This window comes from Daldinia decipiens (assembly GCF_022478715.1).
Source record: "Daldinia decipiens strain CBS 113046 unplaced genomic scaffold F4813scaffold_13, whole genome shotgun sequence".
Lineage (NCBI taxonomy): Eukaryota > Fungi > Ascomycota > Sordariomycetes > Xylariales > Hypoxylaceae > Daldinia > Daldinia decipiens.
Genome location: NW_026054556.1, coordinates 122,366 through 142,316, shown reverse-complemented (window position 1 = coordinate 142,316; position 19,951 = coordinate 122,366). Strand labels below are relative to the sequence as shown.

Here is a 19,951-nt window from a genome sequence, read left to right as displayed (position 1 = left end):
ACATATAGAAAAGGTCGTGACTCTTGCACATATTGACTTGGGTTTATTTGAGTGGCAATGGTGGTTTTGTTTCGACTCTTTAGAGCAAGTTGATATTGACTCGTAAGAGGTGCCCACTGATGATGGTTATGAATGCATCAGTTAACGTCTTGAGAAAGAAGAAAGACCTGTTCCGGCGTGTATGTATGATCTAAACCTTTTCCACAAAGAACATTCTCGCTTTGTACTGTCCGGAATACCATAGAAGCCACTTGGTCACAAAGTTGACGAAGCGTAAAGTCAATTTCACTCTAGGTTTACTAACATCCAGTTACAAACTCTATAGACGGTGGGTATTAGGATAAAGGACATGCACATGATACTTTAAATATCTAAAGACAATGAGAATCAGACCTAAGTTGCAGATCTGTCACTTGCTTGGGCTATAGGTACCCAATAATAGCGTCAGCAGTCGAATACCTAGGTTAGTAGAAATCGGAAACATCTCATAATAGAAAATAAAGATAATCATAACCCAAACAAGTAAAATACGGCTGATATAAATATAGCTTTTCTAAGACTTTTCTTTGAATACTATTATTCAGACATGCTCTTCATTGTGCAGCCCACACGTTAGCCCCGAGTGATTAAAATGTCTTTGTATCATGCTCTTTTTAATGCCATCTCAAAACAATATTCAAAGTAATTGAATCCTTTATGGTTCTAGATATAAGCAAATGCGTATATTAACTTGTTGAGTTAGCTTAGTATTTATATTAGAAGGTTCCAAGTCTCATCTCAAGAGAGAAAAGATTGGCTATCTATTTTATGTTGCTACTAACATATACAGCGCTCAACATGTGTCGTGAGACTACGGTAAACTTAATATGCGGCTGCAAGATGATATCGGACACCATTGGCTGCACCTACGATGAAGGACGAACCTGTAAGGGCTGCTGGGGGCTTATAATATCCTCCAGGGTATTCAGAGAAGGACAAGAAGCAGTTGCGGGAAATCTACTACTAACTCGTTGATTTTCGACGATCCAACTCTAACACTTTCGTCCTTGAAAATATCATCGACTATCCTAGCAAGGCCTGGGCTAGATACCCAGGGGTGCCCGGGCAGAATATTTCATAGGTTCTATATAATAACTCATCTATATACTTCTATATAACTAAGTAAACATAAAAAGGTACACCATAATATGTTACAATGTTACAATAGGAGGCTTCCCAGTAATACTGATGCCAAGAGGGCAAGGCCTACGCTAGTCTTCGTTCCTGCATTGCCGTGAGTGTCATCGCTAGAAGTGTTCCCTTGTGAATCTTCGTTTCCACTTCCGCTACTATTACCACTACCGCTACCAGCGCTGCTGTTGCCCCCAGAGGTCTGCTCTCTCCTAGGCAGGATGCTTACCAAGGCACTTAACATGTTCATCTGCTGAGCTGCCCCTGTGTTGCCATCGAATTTGCCGGTGCTCCAGACGAATCCACATAGTCGACCGTTGTTACCACCCGTGCACTCGGCTGCGGCCTTCTTAGCGCTTGATTTGAGACTAGGCTGGATCTTGCTAGCGGTGTGCGGCGCAACTTGCATGGTAGACGCGAGCGCCCTGTGCAGCATTCCCTTGAAGAATTCCATGTCCGAGTCACAAGATGTCTCTTCGCACGCGACCTCGGTCGCGACGCCATCCGGAAAGAAGAACTCGAGAGTTCGATCGACAAGGCCGTCCACGCGTGTTCTCCAGGTATCGTTTCCGGTCTATATCCTGTTAGTGTCTAGGGATAACATATACCTGGGAGAAGGATGAATGAATAGGTATGGTACTTACAAGATTATACATGAACGCTGAGCCCTCCAAGAGATACGCAGCATTCCATGAGAATTGCACCTTGTTAATATCCGTACAGTCATCCACATGTGCCCCATCGTAGACATCGAAGTTTTCGGTGATGAATCCGATACGCGTGAGTATGTCGTATGTAGAAGCGGCTTCATTGGCATAGGATTGTTCACCAGTCAAATGTGCCAATTGAGCAGCAAGATTCAAGTATACAATGTTCGAAGAAGCTAGGATCAAGTTAGTGACCAGAGTCCAGACTATAGGGGATACAGCAGAAAACTACTAATATGACAGGGTCACCAACAGTCAACATAATTATAGCCCTTATTTACCTGATATATCTGCCACCTCAAGGCCCCAGCGCAGCCACCTTCTTTAACTCGTCTATCCTCGCTACTTAGGCCGTCGAAGACGTTCTTAGCCAGCGTAAGCCACCGGGGAGAGTCATTCTCTAATTGCAAGCCGGCATCGTTAGCCGTGACAGCGGATAGAGCCCATATGCCTTGATCGGAGTTGGCTATTGTCGCGGACCAATTTATAGGGAGGAAGTCGTCATACGGTCCAGTCTGCCATTGGATACCACGCGAGATAGTTTCGTCATACTTGGACTCCCCGGAGCGATCTTTGTAGTCCAGCAGAGTATCCCATAGAACACCTCCTGTCCACCAACTAACATCCCCCTCGGCAACCCCAGGTAAAATGCCAGGGGCATTACCTGGTTTTTCGCCATCATAAAGTCCCATGAGATCCTCCGCTACGAGAGCCGCTGCCGCCTTGATAGAGTCTAGTGACTCGTATGAGCTGTGAATATTTATTCGGAAAAGGCATCCTCTCACCGGGGATACTAACCTGTATTTTCGACGTCAACTGTCAAACCTGCAAGCGCGCCATGGGCGACCAGAAGCCAGGCTAGTGGATTAGACACGATCCACGCCATTTTTTATATGCTATAAGATATGCCAAATTGCGCAAATACGTAGGGCTGATACTAACGGAACAGCTAAATGATTGTTCCAAACGAATGAGTGCCAATTTTTGCTGGATCAAGACTATGATGATGATAACGAAGGTAAAATAAATGCGGCCACCCTTTTCTATCGATGGCACTACGCCGTAGATATACATGTATTAGCTGAAAGTCGGAAATTACCCTCATTAATATCTTTTCTGAAGCGGTATAAGAGCTTGGCACAATAACTCCTTATGGCATTGTCCAATTATAATCTAGGAACTACCTGATATAGGACTTAGTAGTATCGAGTTTTTACCGCAGCCCTCCCAACAGCACTTCCACAGGATTGCTTCACAATATAACCCCCGAAAGTCTTGGCAGTCTTGGCACTAGGCTCCAGTTCCATAAAATACAGGGCGAGAAGATAACTAAAACGAAGACCGGATGATTTGTATGAAATTTGTAGTATCACGAGAATGTTTGAAGATGGTCATATCGCCTAAGGGTATCAATAAATATATACTACCAGACTTACCGAGCCTTGACCTTCCTGATGACAACCTTCCCACCATCTAGTTCCCACCCGACACCGTCCTCTGCCGTGAGGCTTCCCCATTTAGAGTCTGAGCATGACTCCAAAAAGTCCAGGTCCACGCTCAAATATGCTCTCCCGAAGCACTTGAGTAGGTGTTTCCGCATGCCTTCGTCAGCGTATTCGAGTAGTTTCGCCTTGTGCCCATCAACCCTTCTCTTCAGGCGATTAAATTCTATATAGTTGTCGTGTGCTAGCGCATCGAGAACCATGTCAATCTTTGTGTCCCTCAGCCGATATTTATGTCGCACGGAAAACGCCTCGGCTAAGTTGTTTCTCCTACACGCCGTGTCAAGGACAAGATAACCAACCACCTCGCTCATCTCGACCGACGTCATGCTATGCAGCGGCTGGATTCGGCGCAGTAGGTGAAGGATAGCTGGATGGTATGATTCAGGATGCCTGACCAAAACAGAAAGTCGGATACAAAAGAGGTATACTTGAATAGCAAAGTCGTCGACACGCTTAGAGGCTACAATGCCCTCTCGTAACTTCCTCAACGCCGACAAGACATCGGATAAACCTTTCGTATTACTCGGTATGGTAGCTGGTGCTATTGAAAGTCGATTCGAAGCAGGTAGGGAGGAGGAACTAGGGATAACCTTCGCGATGGGGTTATCGTGCTTAGAGACAGACGAGAGCTCTAACGATGCGAAGCGGCGAAGGAGTTCATCACGTTCGCCGGCATCAGAGCAAAAGGTCATGTAGCGTTCGACAATCTTGGTGTAGTAACGTTCTTGAGTCTTGAAATCAAGCAATCTGCCCGTGTTTTGTTAGAGCTGGGTTGATATTTTATTCTTGAATAGACCAAGAGCATGAAATAGATTAATCACCAACCTACTATCACCTTTGGACGGCAAACCCATCGACTCCAGCGGGTCCAAATCCACCGGTTTAAGACGACTCCATGGTGCAGAAGGTGTTCTGCTTCCTCGGGCGCCCCCGCGTCCGCGCATTTTAGGTCATGTCAAGTAACAGCTAAAGCGAATGGTGGAACGAAAGACACACGTCCAGGACAAAATGTCCTGAGAAGTTGGAAGTTGGAAGTTGGAAATTGACAAGTTGACAAGTTTGAGATTAGTTTGGGGTTAAGTTTATGAGAGTCAATTGTTAAAACGTTAAAACGTTGAAATAGTAAAAAGCTAAAATGATGTCTTAAGAGTCTCTGCACTCCAGGTCGATAAAGCATCTGCGATAAGGCGATAAAGGGATTAGCGGGGTGACGACCCTTAGAGGGTACATAGGTACCTAGCTTATATGGCTTATATGGCTTCTAGGCTCAAGATCTCTCCTGGTTTGATATTCCGAGGGCATATATCTTATAATATTCCTCAGCAAGAGCAATATCATGTCGAGAACTTCTTCTAAGGTTCTGTGTTCCAAGCTGAATAATACATTACTATTGGTAATCCGAATTCAACTTGATCAGTCACAACGCCTTTCTCAATGAATTGTTCCAGGGTTGTTCATATTCATACAAACTCACAAAGACCTAGAGAACAGTCGATTAACTATATACAGATCGTAATTATTTAGAAATTAAACAACTAACATCGAGGAAGCCATTGTACAATAGAACTACTAAACAATTCCATTGATTGTGAAAGCTGGCCAAGAAGTTAAATATCTAGATATTCAAAGTCGAATTAATTTCTGAATCTCTATATTCAACTAGCTCAATAACCCAATCTTGACGATACATAATTGCGGACGCCTGTTAAACTAAGTCAACCCATCCGAAAGCAATAGATTACCTACTTGAAAAAACATTCTTGAAATAATGGCAAGCGAAAATCCCTTACCCTATAAGGGGAGAAGATTCACGTTTAACCATAGGGAGAGTTCTAGCCTGTTCAAGTGGCCCAGACGACGATTCCAAGGCAGATCAATACAAAAGAGAATATTGAATTTTAAAACTTCCAATACGGGACATCTAACCACCGTAGGTGTCGAATTTGAGTTTCTGCTCGCTGTGAAAACAGCCGAAGGGGGCCCAGATCCGCATCAAGAGGATAAACGATGGCTAGCACGCAGACTAGAAGCCTACGACGACTTATCCAACGAGTTCAGGATTACCGTTCGTAATGAGATAATTGATGAGCTTAGGAAGAATGGAGTGTTGGCGGTGAAATCTTGGGGCGATAACGAGCTGGCGGATGAGTTCGTACCCAGCACAGAATTCGGCTGGACATATAGCAAGGAAGAAGATTTAATCGGAAATGCTACTAACCTCAAGTCATTTATAGGCGAATATACATGGGATTACTCTATAGAAAACAGCGAGAACTACCACATCGGCGCTAAGCATTGGGTAGAACAGTTTGTGGATTTCCATGAAAAGAATTCACTGGAATTACATCGTACCTTGGATCGGGATATAGATCTTCTCGGTGAAAGGAATCTCCAGGTTATTTATAAAGGATTGGGTTCCAAAAGACCAGTACGATTCAACGAGGCACGAACCAGATTTAAAAAATATGCTAAGGCTCGAACGGTAGAAGCCTTGGAGGAGTATGAGAAACAGGTGTCAAGGGAGATCGACCCAAAGGCTGTTAATATCCCCGGATCTAACCCTTTGTATAGAGCTTGGACGTGCGGTGTAGATCCGACCATAAAACCACACGACTATCAAGATTATCAATGTATGCTTCTTTATCGGGTTCCAGCAGACTCGGATTCTGTTCCCGATTCGTTCATATCCTTAGACGCAAATGGGAACCCAGTCTTAGATAAAGATGGATACAAAACTTTGACGCAGAACCCCTTGAATCTTTATGATTGGTATCAGGGAGAACTGCGGACATCCATTCTGGACTATAACAACTCGGACACTATTCCTGCTATTCGGAGGGCTGTAAGTATCACCCTCGAGTCCAATACAACTCCTGCTTTTATTTTTAACCTAAGACGACTAACTCTTAATTATTATATAGTGCGCTGCTCTCCGAGGGGCTTTCTGTATTCATAAACCGATGTCGCTCATACAGACTGGCCTCCATGTCCACTTTGGACAGGCTGGGGGATGGACATTATTACATCTTAAGAAGGTAAGTTGGAACATTTGCTTTATACATTCAACATATTACCTCACTATTATCAATGAGCTAGGATATCAGGAGGCCACCGAATAGTAGTTGATAAGCCCTCATAACGTTTCATTCTATAAAATAAACCGATGCTAACTTCAGAATATAGTTCTCGACACTCTGGCTTATTCTTGAGGAAGATCTGGAAAAACTTCACCGACGCGATCGGTCTGACAAATCCAACGATTACTGTTTATCTATCCGGGAGCATTGCCCAATCAACAAAGCATTGCATGGTAAACCCCCCCTTGACTGCTTGTCAACCGTCGAAAACTCAGACCCAGAGGCTTACGGAAGGAGTATGATTGAGATGAGTAACCATGTACCATTTACACTATCTTCAACGGATACGTACAACGTCAGTGACGAGATCCGAAAAATAGTCAATGAGGTTTGGAAGTACCAAAGGATCACGGAGTTAAGTGAAGGCATGTCTAACTATACTGATCTTTATGTAAAATTCCGGATTTCTGGTGACCTTTTATCCACAAATAGAGAGAAGGAATCAGGGACGCTGGAGATAAGGCTCATGCAGGGGACCTTGGACGCCGACCACATAGAGTAAGTCATATTCCCGCTCCAGCCCCTATAAAACCGAACTAACTCACCGTTTCACAGGCGCTGGATGAAGATATGCGAACGTATCATCAATTATTCTCGAGACACGTCAAATTCGGATTTTTACAGCGGAATACATAAAATACTCCGTAATTCGGCACCCCTAGAGGAAATAATTGGCCTTCCTGCAAGATACCTAGATTGGTTTACAGAACGGCAGGGAACCTCGGGATATTTTGAATACCCTGATAAGGATAGGGTGAATGTATGTAACATCTGATCTCCCCTTTCTAGCCCCTATAACCTGTTTCGATTTGCCAAATTCCCCTAACCTTCATTAATCAAAATACCGATCGCTAACCTATTGCTATAGTGGGATGACCCTTTCATGCCTCCCGGATACGGAGCCACTCATCTGCCTGAAGTTTAACTTCGGGGAGGACAGTAGCTTATTGAGCTTCTACAGTCTTAGAGACGCTCGAATCTGAGGACTACCGAGAATGCATAGTAGGTTGAAAAATTTTAATATGGTGAGTAATTTACCCCCTAACATTCCTTCTCGGGACGTAGTTCTCGTAAAGGGGTTCGGTATACGGTTGGGGGCCGTCCGAGGAAAGCGATCCTTTTCCTCTTACTATTTCACCATTCCGACTGTCAGGATTGTGCTGGTGGATGTTCAGCTATTTAATTTTCATTAGCTTGTAGTTTTATAAGAGTAATAAAAGGGTTGTTATTGTGATACTAAGAGAAGGTTTTATCGTATCAGGTATGTGTCTGATTAGGGATGAGAATCCTATATCATGTGTCATGGTAGATGGCAGTTAATAGCCGTAGCGTTTGTTACGTCTAAAAAATTGATCGCGCAAGAATAGATATCACAATATTTCACCTGCTTTAACTATGTATGAGCATTAATGGTACATTCATAGATAAAACCATCTAGCCAGAGGCCAAGCCGACCCAATTGCTTTACCTCTTACACACATAGCTGGGGTATATTTTCCACCTCAAACCTTCAACCACAAGCTGAGCACGCCCTTCGCATACTCGACGATCTCATCGCCACCGAGCTTCGACTCGCCGTAGAGACGGTCAACAAAAGTAATCGGAACTTCAGCAACATTGAAGCCCATGGCCTTGGCACGCACCATCATCTCCATCTGGAAGGTGTAGCCCTTGCTTTCAGTACTCTCGATGACCTTCTGCAGGACGGATCTCTTGTAGAGGCGGAAACTGCCGGTCAGGTCACTGACGCCGGGGCGCAGGACGGTGTCGGCGAACAGGTTGGCGCCGCGGCTAACAAACTTGCGCTTGAGGTCCCAGCCGTACACACCGCCGTTGCCCGCGTATCGGGTCCCTGTGACAATGTCGAAGTTGCCGGCCCGTTGGCGCGCGATCATCTGCGGGATGAACTTGGGATGGTGACTGAAGTCGGCGTCCATGATGATAACAAAGTTGCCCGTCACAAACTGCAGCCCGTGTACGTATGCGGTTCCTAGCCCGAGCTTACCCGATCGCGTCTTCAGCACTACGTGCGGCGAGTAGGCCTTGACCAGCTGTTCCGCTACGATCTGCGTTCCATCGGGTGAGCCGTCGTCGACGATGATGAGTTCCCAGTCGAGATTGCTATACCGCAGTTAGCTCCTAGTCATACCCAAGGAGTGAATAAGAAGGGGAGATGACGTACTTCTCGGTAAAGGTGCGGTTGAGGAGCCAGGTAATGATGGGTAGGTTGCGGCGCTCGTTGTACGTCGGCAGGATAACCGAGTACTTGTCCTTAGTTGCGGTCGCTTTTGTCGGAGCCATTGCGATTGCAACCTTGATTATTCAGGATGTAAGTGTTAAAAAATAAGAGGAATTGTAATTAGTATAGGTAGAAAGTGAAGTAAAGTTACAGATACAGGGCAAAGGAGCGGACTGAAGTTGGACGATGTGAAGTTGGAATTCGGCGCGTAGCTTCGATAATTGGGTTAAGGAACAATTGACAATTGATAAGGGACAATTAACAATTGAACACGATGCGACGTGCCACAAAAGATCTGGGGCGTGGGGCCATGCTACCTTACAGGATGGATGACTCAGCACAATTTAGCCCCTTTTCGGCTTTCATTACCCCTTTTCATATTTGACATTGTAGAATGGAAAGTTATAGTATTAAAACAGTCAAAATTGAATAATTATAGAGTTCTCATATACTGATATCTCTAAGCTTTAGGTTAATACATTGTATTTCTGGGCCATTTTTTATAGATAGTTGAAATAATATGGAAAGCAAGACATAAAATTCGTCAATATGGTATCTATAGTAAGTATACGACAATTACACCATCTCGTATCCTTCGTGTATCCTTCGTGTATCCTAGCCGAGAAACATTTCTCCGACTGTCTAAACAATATTCGGTAAATACCGTCCCCATTTTATCATGTCGAATTTTCAAACCCGGAGAGGGCATACTTATCGCTTTCATCCAGCTAACAAGGTATGTCCTCTCCAAGATGTATGCCTTTATACAGGACTTGTGTCCCTCTTCTCCTTCATACTAGCCCGGGTATCAGTGGTATGGGTTCGCCCGATACTCCGCCAGCTCTTTAAACTGCTAAAGCTGACCGCGTGGAGGAACTTACGGCCCCCTTCCTCGCTCCCTTGGGAGAATGCCCCTCTTATGACGGCAGCATCCTCGAGTAATCTGAAGTGTCGCTTAGCCAACTTCCAGAGTTCCACGCCAGCAACGAACACAATGGTCGCGGCGACAACAAGACTCCATTCCCAACTAATACCAATGTGCTTAAAGACGTTCGTATTTATTGTGGGAATGTATACAACGGGAAACACGCTAACAGCGCCCAGGACCACAGCCCAGAACAAGAACTTATTCTCGTAGACGTCTTTGAACAGCGGAAACTTAGAGCTATCATCTGGATTGAGACGGAACATAGATCGGCGAATGTCCTTGAACTCCCAGGCGCTAATAAGTATCAGCCACGTCAGCTCCGCGAACACGGTAGCTCGCGCCCGGAACACAGGTTCGCAAAGTCCGTCCGCGCCGTACTCCCTGTTGCAATTTACGCCTAGCTGTCCACCGTTCACCCCGTAGATGACGATGACAAATGACATAAGTGACAGAGTGCCCATTAGCAGCCCGTAAACAAGCATATCGATCAGGATCTGGTTCGTAAATACACCTCGCTTCCTGTCGTGCGGAGGTTTACGCATCACTTCACGAGATGCAGGCTCACGACCGAGGCCGAAGGCGGGGAACGACGAAGTCACCATATTGATCCAAAGGATTTCGAGAGGTGAGATGGGGAATACCGAAAGACCTGACTCGTCCTGGAATCCGAGACCGCATATTAAAAGAATAACTTCTCCCACGTTCGAGGTAAGTAGATGTAGGATGAATTTCTGAATGTTGTCGAACATTCGACGGCCCTCACGGATGGCAGCAACGATAGAATTGAATTTGTCGTCGGTCAACACGATCTTAGCCGCAGACTTGGCTACATCAGATCCCGAACCCATTGCGATACCGACATCAGCCCGGGATAACGACGGGGCATCATTGACACCGTCGCCGGTCATAGCCATATAAGCAGATCGGCGGCGGAGAGCCTCTATCATGCGGGTCTTTGTGTCCGGAGCGCAACGTGCAAGAACAAGTGGTAATTCCGGTAAGGCATCGATCTCGTCATCGGAGAGTTTATCAAAGTCGCTTGCCTTCTGCACAATCGCACTGGCGATTTCATGGCTGAGAACACTTAGATTTCTGGGGATAATACCCACTTCCTTAGCAATCGCTTCGGCCGTAGCAGGATGGTCGCCCGTCAACATGTGTACCTGCAACGTAGTAGGTTAGTACCTAGGTAGCTATTATACCTCAAGAGGTGGGTTAACGAGTATAAAAAGACTTACTTTGATGCCAGCAGTAGCACATTCGGCGATCGCCGGCGTCGTCTCTTTCCGTGGCGGATCATAGATCCCCGCAAGTCCCAGAAGTGTAAGGCCACTCTCCACTTGCTTTCGCAGAGGGTCTTCCCCTTCCTGGTTTTCAGCTATAGTCTTTTCCTGATATTTCCCTTCCCACGGTCGAGAAGCGATAGCGAGGACACGCTGCCCCTGACTAGCAAAAATGTCCATCTGTTTTAGAATTCGCTCTTTGTACTCCTCAGTCATTGGCTCTTGGGAGTCTTCAGTACCGACAGTAGAGCAAAGGTCAATGACTCGCTCAACGGCGCCCTTGGTGAACACCATACTATGATCAAGGTTTGGACCATTGTAGACAACAGACATACGCTTGATACTACTGTCAAAGGGAAATTCTGCAACTTGCTTCCAACCCTCTGCCTCCATGATCTTCTTCCCTTTCTGAAAACGATACGCAAATACTTGTAGGGCAATCTCGGTCGGTTCGCCTGTAACTTGCCATTCGGGACGACCATCGCTAGGTTCTAGTTCGTGTCTAACTGTAGCAAGGTTACAAAGTGCTGCAGAAAGTAGGAAGGCCTCTAGTTTAGGGTTCATAGTGGCCTCTTTCTCATCTTCCTTCTTATGTCTAGGAGGATTGAGCTTCTCGTCTGGAACGTCAAACTTAAGAACTGCCGCGCTACGTTCTTGGTCAAAATCTCTTTTTTCAGGCTCTTGGTCTTGGTCATCAACCTCAGAGAACGTGACCCTCCCCTCGGATGGGTTACTTGGATGCTTGGAATCTTCAACCGTATAAATTGCTTTAGAGGGAATCCATACTTTCCGCACTATCATTGCCCCCTGAGTCAGGGTGCCTGTTTTGTCGGAGCAGATATTGGTAACACCACCAAGAGCTTCTAGGGCGGACAAGTTTCGGACTACTACATTAGACTTGCGCATGACAGTAACGGCAACAACCATAGTGATGGTCAAGACTCTAGAAAACATATTAGTTTTAGTGATAGTGGCACAAGGATATATCTGTGCCGAGAACTTACGCAACGAGGGATTCAGGTATGATAGCAATACCAGTACTTATAGCATAGATGACAACTTCCCGGTCGACAGAAAATTTATTGACGGCGAATACGATGACGGCAAGCAAGAGAGCACAGCCAAAAAGTACGTAGGCCAATTTTGCTAGCTTGATCTGAAGCGGTGTTCCTTCAGTCAGTCCGAGAAACTTGCCAATGAAATCGTAGATGCGTCTAAAAAGACCAATAATTGGCTGTCGCTTTCCGTACTTCTTATAGTTCATGGAACGACCAGCTTTGCGGTGTTTCTTTGCGGTCGAAGCAGCAATCTTGCCAACCTCAGTCTGCATACCAGTAAAAATAACGACACCCCTACCACGCCCTTTCCGAATAGTTGTTGTGCCATAGGCAATGTTTATCCGATCGCCAATGCCGAGGTCGTCATCTTCCAGATGTTCGACTATCTTCTCAACGGGAACTGACTCTCCAGTAAGAGATTGTTCGTCGGCGGCCAGATTCATGGCTTCGAAAAGACGGATGTCGGCAGGGACTGTATCACCCATTTTCAGGATGACAATATCGCCAGGTACAACCTCAGCACTATGAGTAGGTAGATACGTTAGCATTGTCGTGGAGCCAATGTAATTACACGAATGATGATGCGGGCTTACTTAGGAATAACTCGAGTCCTACCATCACGAAGTACCATGGCACTAGGAGCGGAAAGGGCTCTAAGAGCATCCAACTTCTTCTCTGCACCATACTCCTGGTAGAACCCTATTGAAACATTAAGTACAATAACGGCAAGGAGGACACCTCCTTCAACCCAATCGCTCATGCCAAAACTTAATCCCATAGCGAGGAATAAAATCTATTATCTAGAGTTAGCTCTGTGGTGATATTATCGGCTATGGTGTGAGTGACTTACCAATATCATAGCATTAAACAGTTGCTTAAGGAAGATTTTATACCCGGGAATAGCTCCGCCGACATCTAATTCATTAGGGGGATACTTCTCCTGTAGCTGCGCGACTTTGGCAGAGGACAGCCCTCTTTCAAGGTCCGTCTCAAGCGCCTTGGCAACATCTTGGGCAGTCAAGAGGAATGGATGGCGCTCAAATTGGCCGGCCATCGAATCGGGCTTGGGGCTTACACGAATATCGTCGGCTTAGAACTCGACTTACAACTCGGCTCCTCATAGATAAACACAGTTGTAGATATAAACGTCTATGAATTTCAAGATATTTGGTCTTGGCTTAAAATATTTCTAGATCGCTTATAGAAGAGGATCTTAGAAAAAAAGGAATCGTATGATCACACAAGTCTTTTCAAAGCCCAGCCAAACAGGTCCGGGATATGGATCTCTTATAACTTCAAATCGGAGCAAACAGTTCGCCCAGGCGCGGGGAACTACGCCGCTGGAGATGCAAAGTCTTTGTGGTTCCATCATCGGCGCCAAGTAAACCAAGAGCACTTATCACCATCATGATGCATTCTAGTATGCTCGAGGAGCTGATAAGTCACCGAGGTGCTGTTTAGCGTGGGCATTATGCGTGTGAAGGTTTCTTATTGGCTAATAAATGCAGAAAAAATTGGCATGTAGTCTGTCCCAAGAAATTAAAAACGTCAGAGATAACACCATATCACTACATAAAAGATGGATGAGGCTCCTAAGCAAGAGATAGTCACGGGTTTCGGCACAGCACAAGAAGAATCAGCCTTCGTAATTGGTAACATAAGGCTTGGCCCCAAGGTTACCCAAGGCTTGGCTTCTTAGCGCTAAGACTTGGCTTCTAGAACGCCTTTGTTCTAAGAGGCTCGCAAGGCTGGGTGTTGGTGATGCGCGACTCATAGTTGAGTATTGGGAGGATAGGAGGGAAGTTTAAAGTGGAGCCAACCTGTTGGATTGTTGGATTTGGGGAAGATAGTTTGCACGTGCCAACTAAATTCTACCAGTTTTGGCCACGTGATGCAATGCCTGTTCATCTTAGTGCTTGGCGGTAGAATATCGGCTAGTCGGCATAAATTTTGGCTCGGAATTTTAGAATTGTTCAATCATCATGTCGTGTGCATAACGATCACTTAAACCAACAAATAAGATTTCAACCTTTTACCAATATCGATCGACAAATCTCCATCTCTTAAAATCCACCTTAAATCCACCTATCACCCTGTTTTCTACATGAGCCTCAGCTTACGGTAAATGTATATTAGGTTTGTAAAAGAACTTGCCTTACGACATCGAAGTCGAAAATGTTCGAATATACTATTCGTCTTACTTATTAAACTGTGCGAATATAATATCAAATACTATGTCCTCGATCCATGCGATATGAAAGCAGATATGTCCGACGCAAACGTCATCCTACAAGCTGACAAATGACGTTCACAATAATCTCCGTCCTCCTATAACGTTTGAAGCTGGTTAGCATCGGTCCGTCTTCTCTCTACGTTTATCATGTACAATGTATAACGAACATCATGTTCGATACTCGTAACTTGCACAAGTATGTTACAGTATATCATTACAGTATATCATAACAGTATATCATAACAGTATATGCCGTACAGTTAAGTGCAGATGTGGTCTGATAATTCTCTTGGGTAAATTCTATAAATCCGTAAATCCTAATGGTCGACTAGATCTCCCCCGGTTCCAACTCTCACAACCATGTATTCTGCAGCTTCCCCTCATTGGTCCTGCTGGTCTTATTTGGTCCTATTGGTGGTTTCTTATTGGTAGCCGGATGCAAGTGTTCCCTAGCTCTCCATGCTTCCATGCTCCTCCCCTGTCCCCCCCCTGCCCGATTTATTCTGCGTATGCATGTTTGTGTCTCGGTTGCGTAAGGATCTGAGAGCAAATGGATGTGGAATGGAAGCTTCCCCTTCCTCAATAGTTTTTCCCGGTCCGTCGACGTTTCTGATTCGTTCGTGCTACTGAACTGTGAGATGGATCAAGAAGCTTGGTCGACCTCAAACCTCGATTTTCCTCCGTTTCTATTCCTTTTTCTTCTTCTTTTCATGTCAGCTTCTAGCAACGCTCTGTAAAAGCCTTATAACACTCAACACCAAATTCCCATCGAAACTTTTATATCGCTATACTTTCTAGCTCGTCTATTCCTTTCGCACCGATCCCCTTATATCAACTATCGCACACTGTGCATCTTCTTCAGCCAGCTCTTCTGACGTCATCAACATGGCCGACAACATTACCAACGGCATCGAAAAAGGTATTGTTTCCAATAATTCTGCGGCCTATATACCGTAGAAGCTTTTGCGACCCTGATCCAAGCCCAATTGAGCCATTTTGAAAGCTCATGCGCATTTATACGGTTATGCGACTGGATCGCAATATATTCAACACAGTACACTAACTGTATAGAGCTAGGCGCGAGTAGCGAAGCAACAACATCTGGGTCGCAACCAAGTATTCCACCAGTTGCGAAGAGTCCTGTTAACGCTGGAGAAGAATCCATGGAGTCATCGAATGCCGCCAATACCGCAGCTCCCGCGGCGGCGACTGCTCCTACGTCCGAAACCCCGGCGCAAAACGATGCTGCTACCACTGATTCAAAGGAATTGGCCGAGAAGATAGACGCTGCTGACAAATTGGCTTCGCAGCCGGAGAAGTCGGCCGAAACGGTGCCTTCAGAGTCTACTACGGAGATAGCAACTGATGCACCATCACTTACCAATGGTGAAGCTAAAGAGCCTCCTAAACCTGTTGCTATCGAAGAGGTTCGCGATCAAGATATGCCAGCTGCAGATCAATCCCAGTCTGCTGAGATGACTGGGGCACTTCCCGTCCAAGAACCAGCAAATGGTACTCCAAAAGCCGATCCAGCACCAGTTACTGCCGAGCCTGATAAATCAGAAGCAAATACTGGAGAGAAACGCAAGCCAAGTGAATCCGAAGTATCTAATGGCGATGCTACGCAGGAGGAGTCTCCGGAAGACCCGCCGGCCGAGAAGAAGCAAAAGACTAACGGAGCTCATACTAACGGCACGGCCAAGAAGGTTGGTCGACCAAAGAAAGAATCAAAGAAAGATAAAAAAGCGCCACTCCCCGTTGGCAGGACGGCAAGAAAGACTAGAAGCCAGGGAGCTGCGGATCAAATCGTCTAAACTAAAAATGATCAATGAATTTGGTTCGTTCTTACCCTTTCCTATGCATCGATTCGATTATCTTGTAAGACTGGACTGGGAATATTGGAGGCGCCGGTGGGAGTTACTATCCACGGGCTTGTGAGGCGTAATGTTTTACGTTCATCCTATTCTGTACATATTGATACTTGAATGATCAAAGAATAGGGGTTAATTCGCTTTTTTGCCGTCGTATACATGGAAGGAAAAACAGAGGCCTGTGCGGTGGGAATGTGTGTGGCGCGACTCAAATAACGTAGTGTTAGCTAGTATCCTAGAGGGTGACTCAAAGTAGGCATTCTATAAAAATGATTAATATGGAATCGTAAAATAAATCTTGCATAGAAGATAAGCAACCGAAATATACGGCTCTGGCACGACATGCTTATTCCGTCATGATTAGATGGAGAGGGGGTGAAGCCAGGTTAACTTCTGTCAGGATTCTAGATGAGACGTCTAGAACAAAGAACAGGATATATAACCGTAGGCTCCCGAAGTTGGTTTAGAGTTCCTAGCGGGACGGAGTTGTTTCCTAGTTTCTTGGTTTTGCCTTCCCTTTCAGCATGCTCTAAGTCTATAACTATAAGCAGGTATCTGATTTAATCGATATTTCCCCAAGACCGCATATTGGTTAATAATATACCGTATTCAATCATATCTGCCCGGCTGACAGAAGTCCAGACCAAACTAGTAGGCCTACTACTTAGGGACAATGCCTGTTATTAATTACTCGGGTACATGGACATTGGTGTTTCAACTTCAGATGGTTCTACCGCCGTTTGATCACCGTCACATTGTTATAATGAAGCTATACGGAGTTTATGATACGAGACTGATGAGATAGGATGCCTCCCAAAACCTATACGGTGTATCAATGTACGGACTTTCCATTTGTACCTCTTATAATAGGATGAAAATCGTCGTGCTTCTTATAAATTATGCCTCTCTTCTAGGATATTGGGTTTCTAATCTATCACTCTACGCCTAGTTATAGGAGAGCTTACCTAGAACGTTTGATAAGACTGTCAGGGTATGTGGGTTAGGGGTAGATGCAGGAGCAGATCTACTACATGTGTAAGAGGCGCGTAGCGCCCTCGCAAGAAGGTATAAGGTAGTCCAATCTATCTATCCCGATATTCGCTCTATGTATGACCTCAATCAAGGGTACAATGCCTGACACAGTGACAAAGTGTCAGGGTATAAGTGGGTTAGGGGTATCTACAGGGGTCTATCTACTATATAAGGGGCGCACAGCGCCCTCGAAAGAGGATAGAAGGCCAGGCGTTACTAGATCAATACAATATATTACTTGGTCTACCTACCCTAGACACTCACTCTGTGTATGACATCACTCAACGGGTATCTCTGACACAAAGACCGTGCTCAAGCGTACTTGTTACTGATTACATATTAATTATTATCTTTTATTTGGTTCTTTGAACGGGCGATATACTGCTCAAAGCCCCGAATCATGGTTGAAATGCAGTCTATAAGAGGTATATCCGAGTAACTTAGGTCCCTTTGCACATTGAGGAAGTATCAAAAAGGCAAAGGCCGCCTCGCAAGCCTATGGATTGTGGAAAGCATTATGCAACATTCTTCCAAGAAGCCTTCTTTAACTAGATACGACTAAACTGGTGGCTTTTGATATAAACTTTGGTAAAGTTTCCTACGGGGTATCGTAGAGGAGGTGCCTTAGTCTTGGTCTTCTCCCTACCGAAGACTGTCTTGTAAGGCATTGGTCAGCCCTACTTGTGTAAGTGCAACTCGACACTGGAGCTTAATTTTCCGTAAGTCAATTTTAATAATATATCGAACGTGTATTGGGCGCCATAGCTATCAAGTTGTACCTCATCGCGCTTGGGTAATATTACTAGTTAAGGTTCTCCAAGGCTCTTGGTGTATGCTGACTTGAGTATTTGGAAATGAATAACTAGCCACTAGGAACAGCAAGTTTCATTTCTAGTCTAAGCGCCCAAAAATCAACCGTGAAGGAAACCAAAGGTCAGATTTAGAGCGAAGCAATTTATGAGAAAGTATGAGGAATATACGCGAGGGACTTCTTATAATGTAGGTTAAACACTTTAAAGGCTTGATATTTCGCTCGGCTATTGCGGCTCATTTCTGGGATGGGAAGACTCTTTAGCGTAGGAACGACCAATTCATAATTCGGTACACGTTTATATCATCGATCAGGCGCCACCCTTCCCACGAGTGGTTAGTTATTGGTACTGATGTCTTTCGTCACGTGGGGTCGCCCACATGAACGCGGGAGATATTGAGATATCCGTATATATATTTATGAATGCATCGTTATGTTGAGCTACGCAAAAGACTTTGCCGTGGTACCGTCTTGCGGTACGGCTGGATATCCGAAGCGTGGCAGCACTAAGCCGGCCGAGCGTATCTCTTACCGACTAAATGCTGTACATACGTACATGTGTGTACGTGTAATGGGTGATTTCTCAAATACTCTGTTGGCTGTTGTTTAGTAGTTTAGGAGTCTCGAAAGCTTAGGTAGATTTACACGTTGCCAAGGATGAGGTTCTTAGACAGTGGATTATATGTAAGCCCCAATTCCCGAGACCCTGGTTCGGGGGATCAGCAGTGACCCTTACTATGTATGTATGTACCTACGTTACGGATACTGGACCTTGTATCTTCTACATAGTATGTACATACATACATAGGTAGGCACTATGGTAATAGGCGGTTGACAAATTCGGATCGAAGGCTACATATGTATAGGTACGTTGAATGTATAATGGTTGGTTCATTTCGGGTATTGGCGGTATATCAAGCGATTTATTTTTATACATACGCACGCGTCTGTAAGCGCGTGATATATGAGACAGACTGACAGAATGACCTGCGCGTAAGGCCATTTAAAGACAATGTTGAGGCCAACAATGTCTTGCATACATACCTCTGGCGGTCGAGCTCGTATTCTAGAATAGCCCCACCGAGATACCCCCCGGATCTTACGGTCTCATTGGCTATGCGACAGCGTTAGCCCCTAGGGATGGACCAGTCAAAAATAGAAGTTGTGAGTGGGGATTAAGTGGTTTTGGTATGCGATTGGACACAAATGTCTCTCATTTGAAGCCTTTTCAAGGGTACATGGTACATAGGTACGTAGGTAGTAATGAGATGGCAGGATGACCTAGTCTCGATATTTTGTACTTGCACGGACTTATGTACATGTTTGATGTTTGGGAATTATGCAGTTATTAGGTATTGGTACGCGGATACCTATTTGGAAATGCTCTTGTTCGTGAAAGTTGGAAATTCTTGTATTGTACGACGTACATATGATTGCAAGCGAGGGATCATCTGTACATAGGTACATAATGTAGTAGCTTGATAGGTATGTATGTAGAAGCAAGGAGACATGACCTATGTCGGAAGTAGACGTGCATATAATAGGCTATTAATTGCAGGAACAGAAACTTAGCTGTAGCCTTCCACTCTTCCAGTCTGGAGTATTTCATAAACGCTTATTTCGTAGTAACTCGTTAAGCGAGCTAGAGCGGGTTAGTGCATGTACTATGCAGTGAAGGTAGCTCGACGTGTCCCAGCCGGCAATGCGGCTTTTCGTCATTCCATCGAGGTAAGTATCCCCTGGGTTTAGAAGGGTTAGAAGGGATCCTGACTCAAGTTATTAACCTAGGTTAGTGCAGTCAGTATTCCTGAAATTTCCAAAACTTCTCAAATAACATGAGGCATTCATTTTCTTCATTGTATATGACGATACCTTCTTTTCTACATACAAGCATACCGGGTCTTGTCCAAACCCAGGTACATAAATTACCTAGTTACATAGGTACATACCTACATGTTTAGGTACCTTATGTAAATA

General features: G+C 44.9%; 6 protein-coding genes across 6 annotated transcripts; 2 read left to right on the top strand and 4 right to left on the bottom strand.

The window, feature by feature from the left end:
• Positions 1 to 1,106: 1,106 nt before the first annotated feature.
• Positions 1,107 to 3,139, bottom strand: F4813DRAFT_46594 (glycoside hydrolase family 76 protein). Its single transcript, XM_049248522.1, has 4 exons — positions 2,676 to 3,139; positions 2,131 to 2,610; positions 1,815 to 2,053; positions 1,107 to 1,744 (listed from the first exon to the last, which is right to left on the bottom strand). Exons 1-4 carry the CDS (start codon positions 2,761 to 2,763, stop codon positions 1,199 to 1,201), a joined length of 1,353 nt encoding a protein of 450 aa, XP_049100312.1. The 5' UTR covers positions 2,764 to 3,139; the 3' UTR covers positions 1,107 to 1,198.
• A 1-nt stretch (position 3,140) lies between these two features.
• On the bottom strand, positions 3,141 to 4,871 carry F4813DRAFT_46597 (uncharacterized protein). The gene is made up of 2 exons (XM_049248523.1): positions 4,208 to 4,871; positions 3,141 to 4,129 (listed from the first exon to the last, which is right to left on the bottom strand). Exons 1-2 carry the CDS (start codon positions 4,324 to 4,326, stop codon positions 3,310 to 3,312), a joined length of 939 nt encoding a protein of 312 aa, XP_049100311.1. The 5' UTR covers positions 4,327 to 4,871; the 3' UTR covers positions 3,141 to 3,309.
• A 279-nt stretch (positions 4,872 to 5,150) lies between these two features.
• F4813DRAFT_395724 (uncharacterized protein) lies at positions 5,151 to 7,444 on the top strand (the record flags this gene model as incomplete). Its single annotated transcript, XM_049247735.1, has 5 exons — positions 5,151 to 6,224; positions 6,304 to 6,417; positions 6,566 to 7,017; positions 7,075 to 7,279; positions 7,388 to 7,444. 5 exons carry the CDS (start codon positions 5,151 to 5,153, stop codon positions 7,442 to 7,444), a joined length of 1,902 nt encoding a protein of 633 aa, XP_049100310.1.
• Positions 7,445 to 7,875: 431 nt separating this feature from the next.
• On the bottom strand, positions 7,876 to 8,994 carry F4813DRAFT_356523 (family 2 glycosyltransferase). Its single transcript, XM_049242996.1, has 2 exons — positions 8,702 to 8,994; positions 7,876 to 8,640 (listed from the first exon to the last, which is right to left on the bottom strand). The coding sequence occupies exons 1-2, from the start codon at positions 8,818 to 8,820 to the stop codon at positions 8,022 to 8,024; spliced, it is 738 nt and encodes a 245-aa protein (XP_049100309.1). The 5' UTR covers positions 8,821 to 8,994; the 3' UTR covers positions 7,876 to 8,021.
• A 230-nt stretch (positions 8,995 to 9,224) lies between these two features.
• On the bottom strand, positions 9,225 to 13,160 carry F4813DRAFT_46574 (potassium/sodium eff). Its single transcript, XM_049248521.1, has 5 exons — positions 12,878 to 13,160; positions 12,621 to 12,820; positions 11,974 to 12,549; positions 10,925 to 11,912; positions 9,225 to 10,849 (listed from the first exon to the last, which is right to left on the bottom strand). The coding sequence occupies exons 1-5, from the start codon at positions 13,079 to 13,081 to the stop codon at positions 9,521 to 9,523; spliced, it is 3,297 nt and encodes a 1,098-aa protein (XP_049100308.1). The 5' UTR covers positions 13,082 to 13,160; the 3' UTR covers positions 9,225 to 9,520.
• Positions 13,161 to 14,418: 1,258 nt separating this feature from the next.
• Positions 14,419 to 16,532, top strand: F4813DRAFT_356519 (uncharacterized protein). Its single transcript, XM_049242995.1, has 2 exons — positions 14,419 to 15,179; positions 15,332 to 16,532. Exons 1-2 carry the CDS (start codon positions 15,146 to 15,148, stop codon positions 16,072 to 16,074), a joined length of 777 nt encoding a protein of 258 aa, XP_049100307.1. The 5' UTR covers positions 14,419 to 15,145; the 3' UTR covers positions 16,075 to 16,532.
• Positions 16,533 to 19,951: the final 3,419 nt, after the last annotated feature.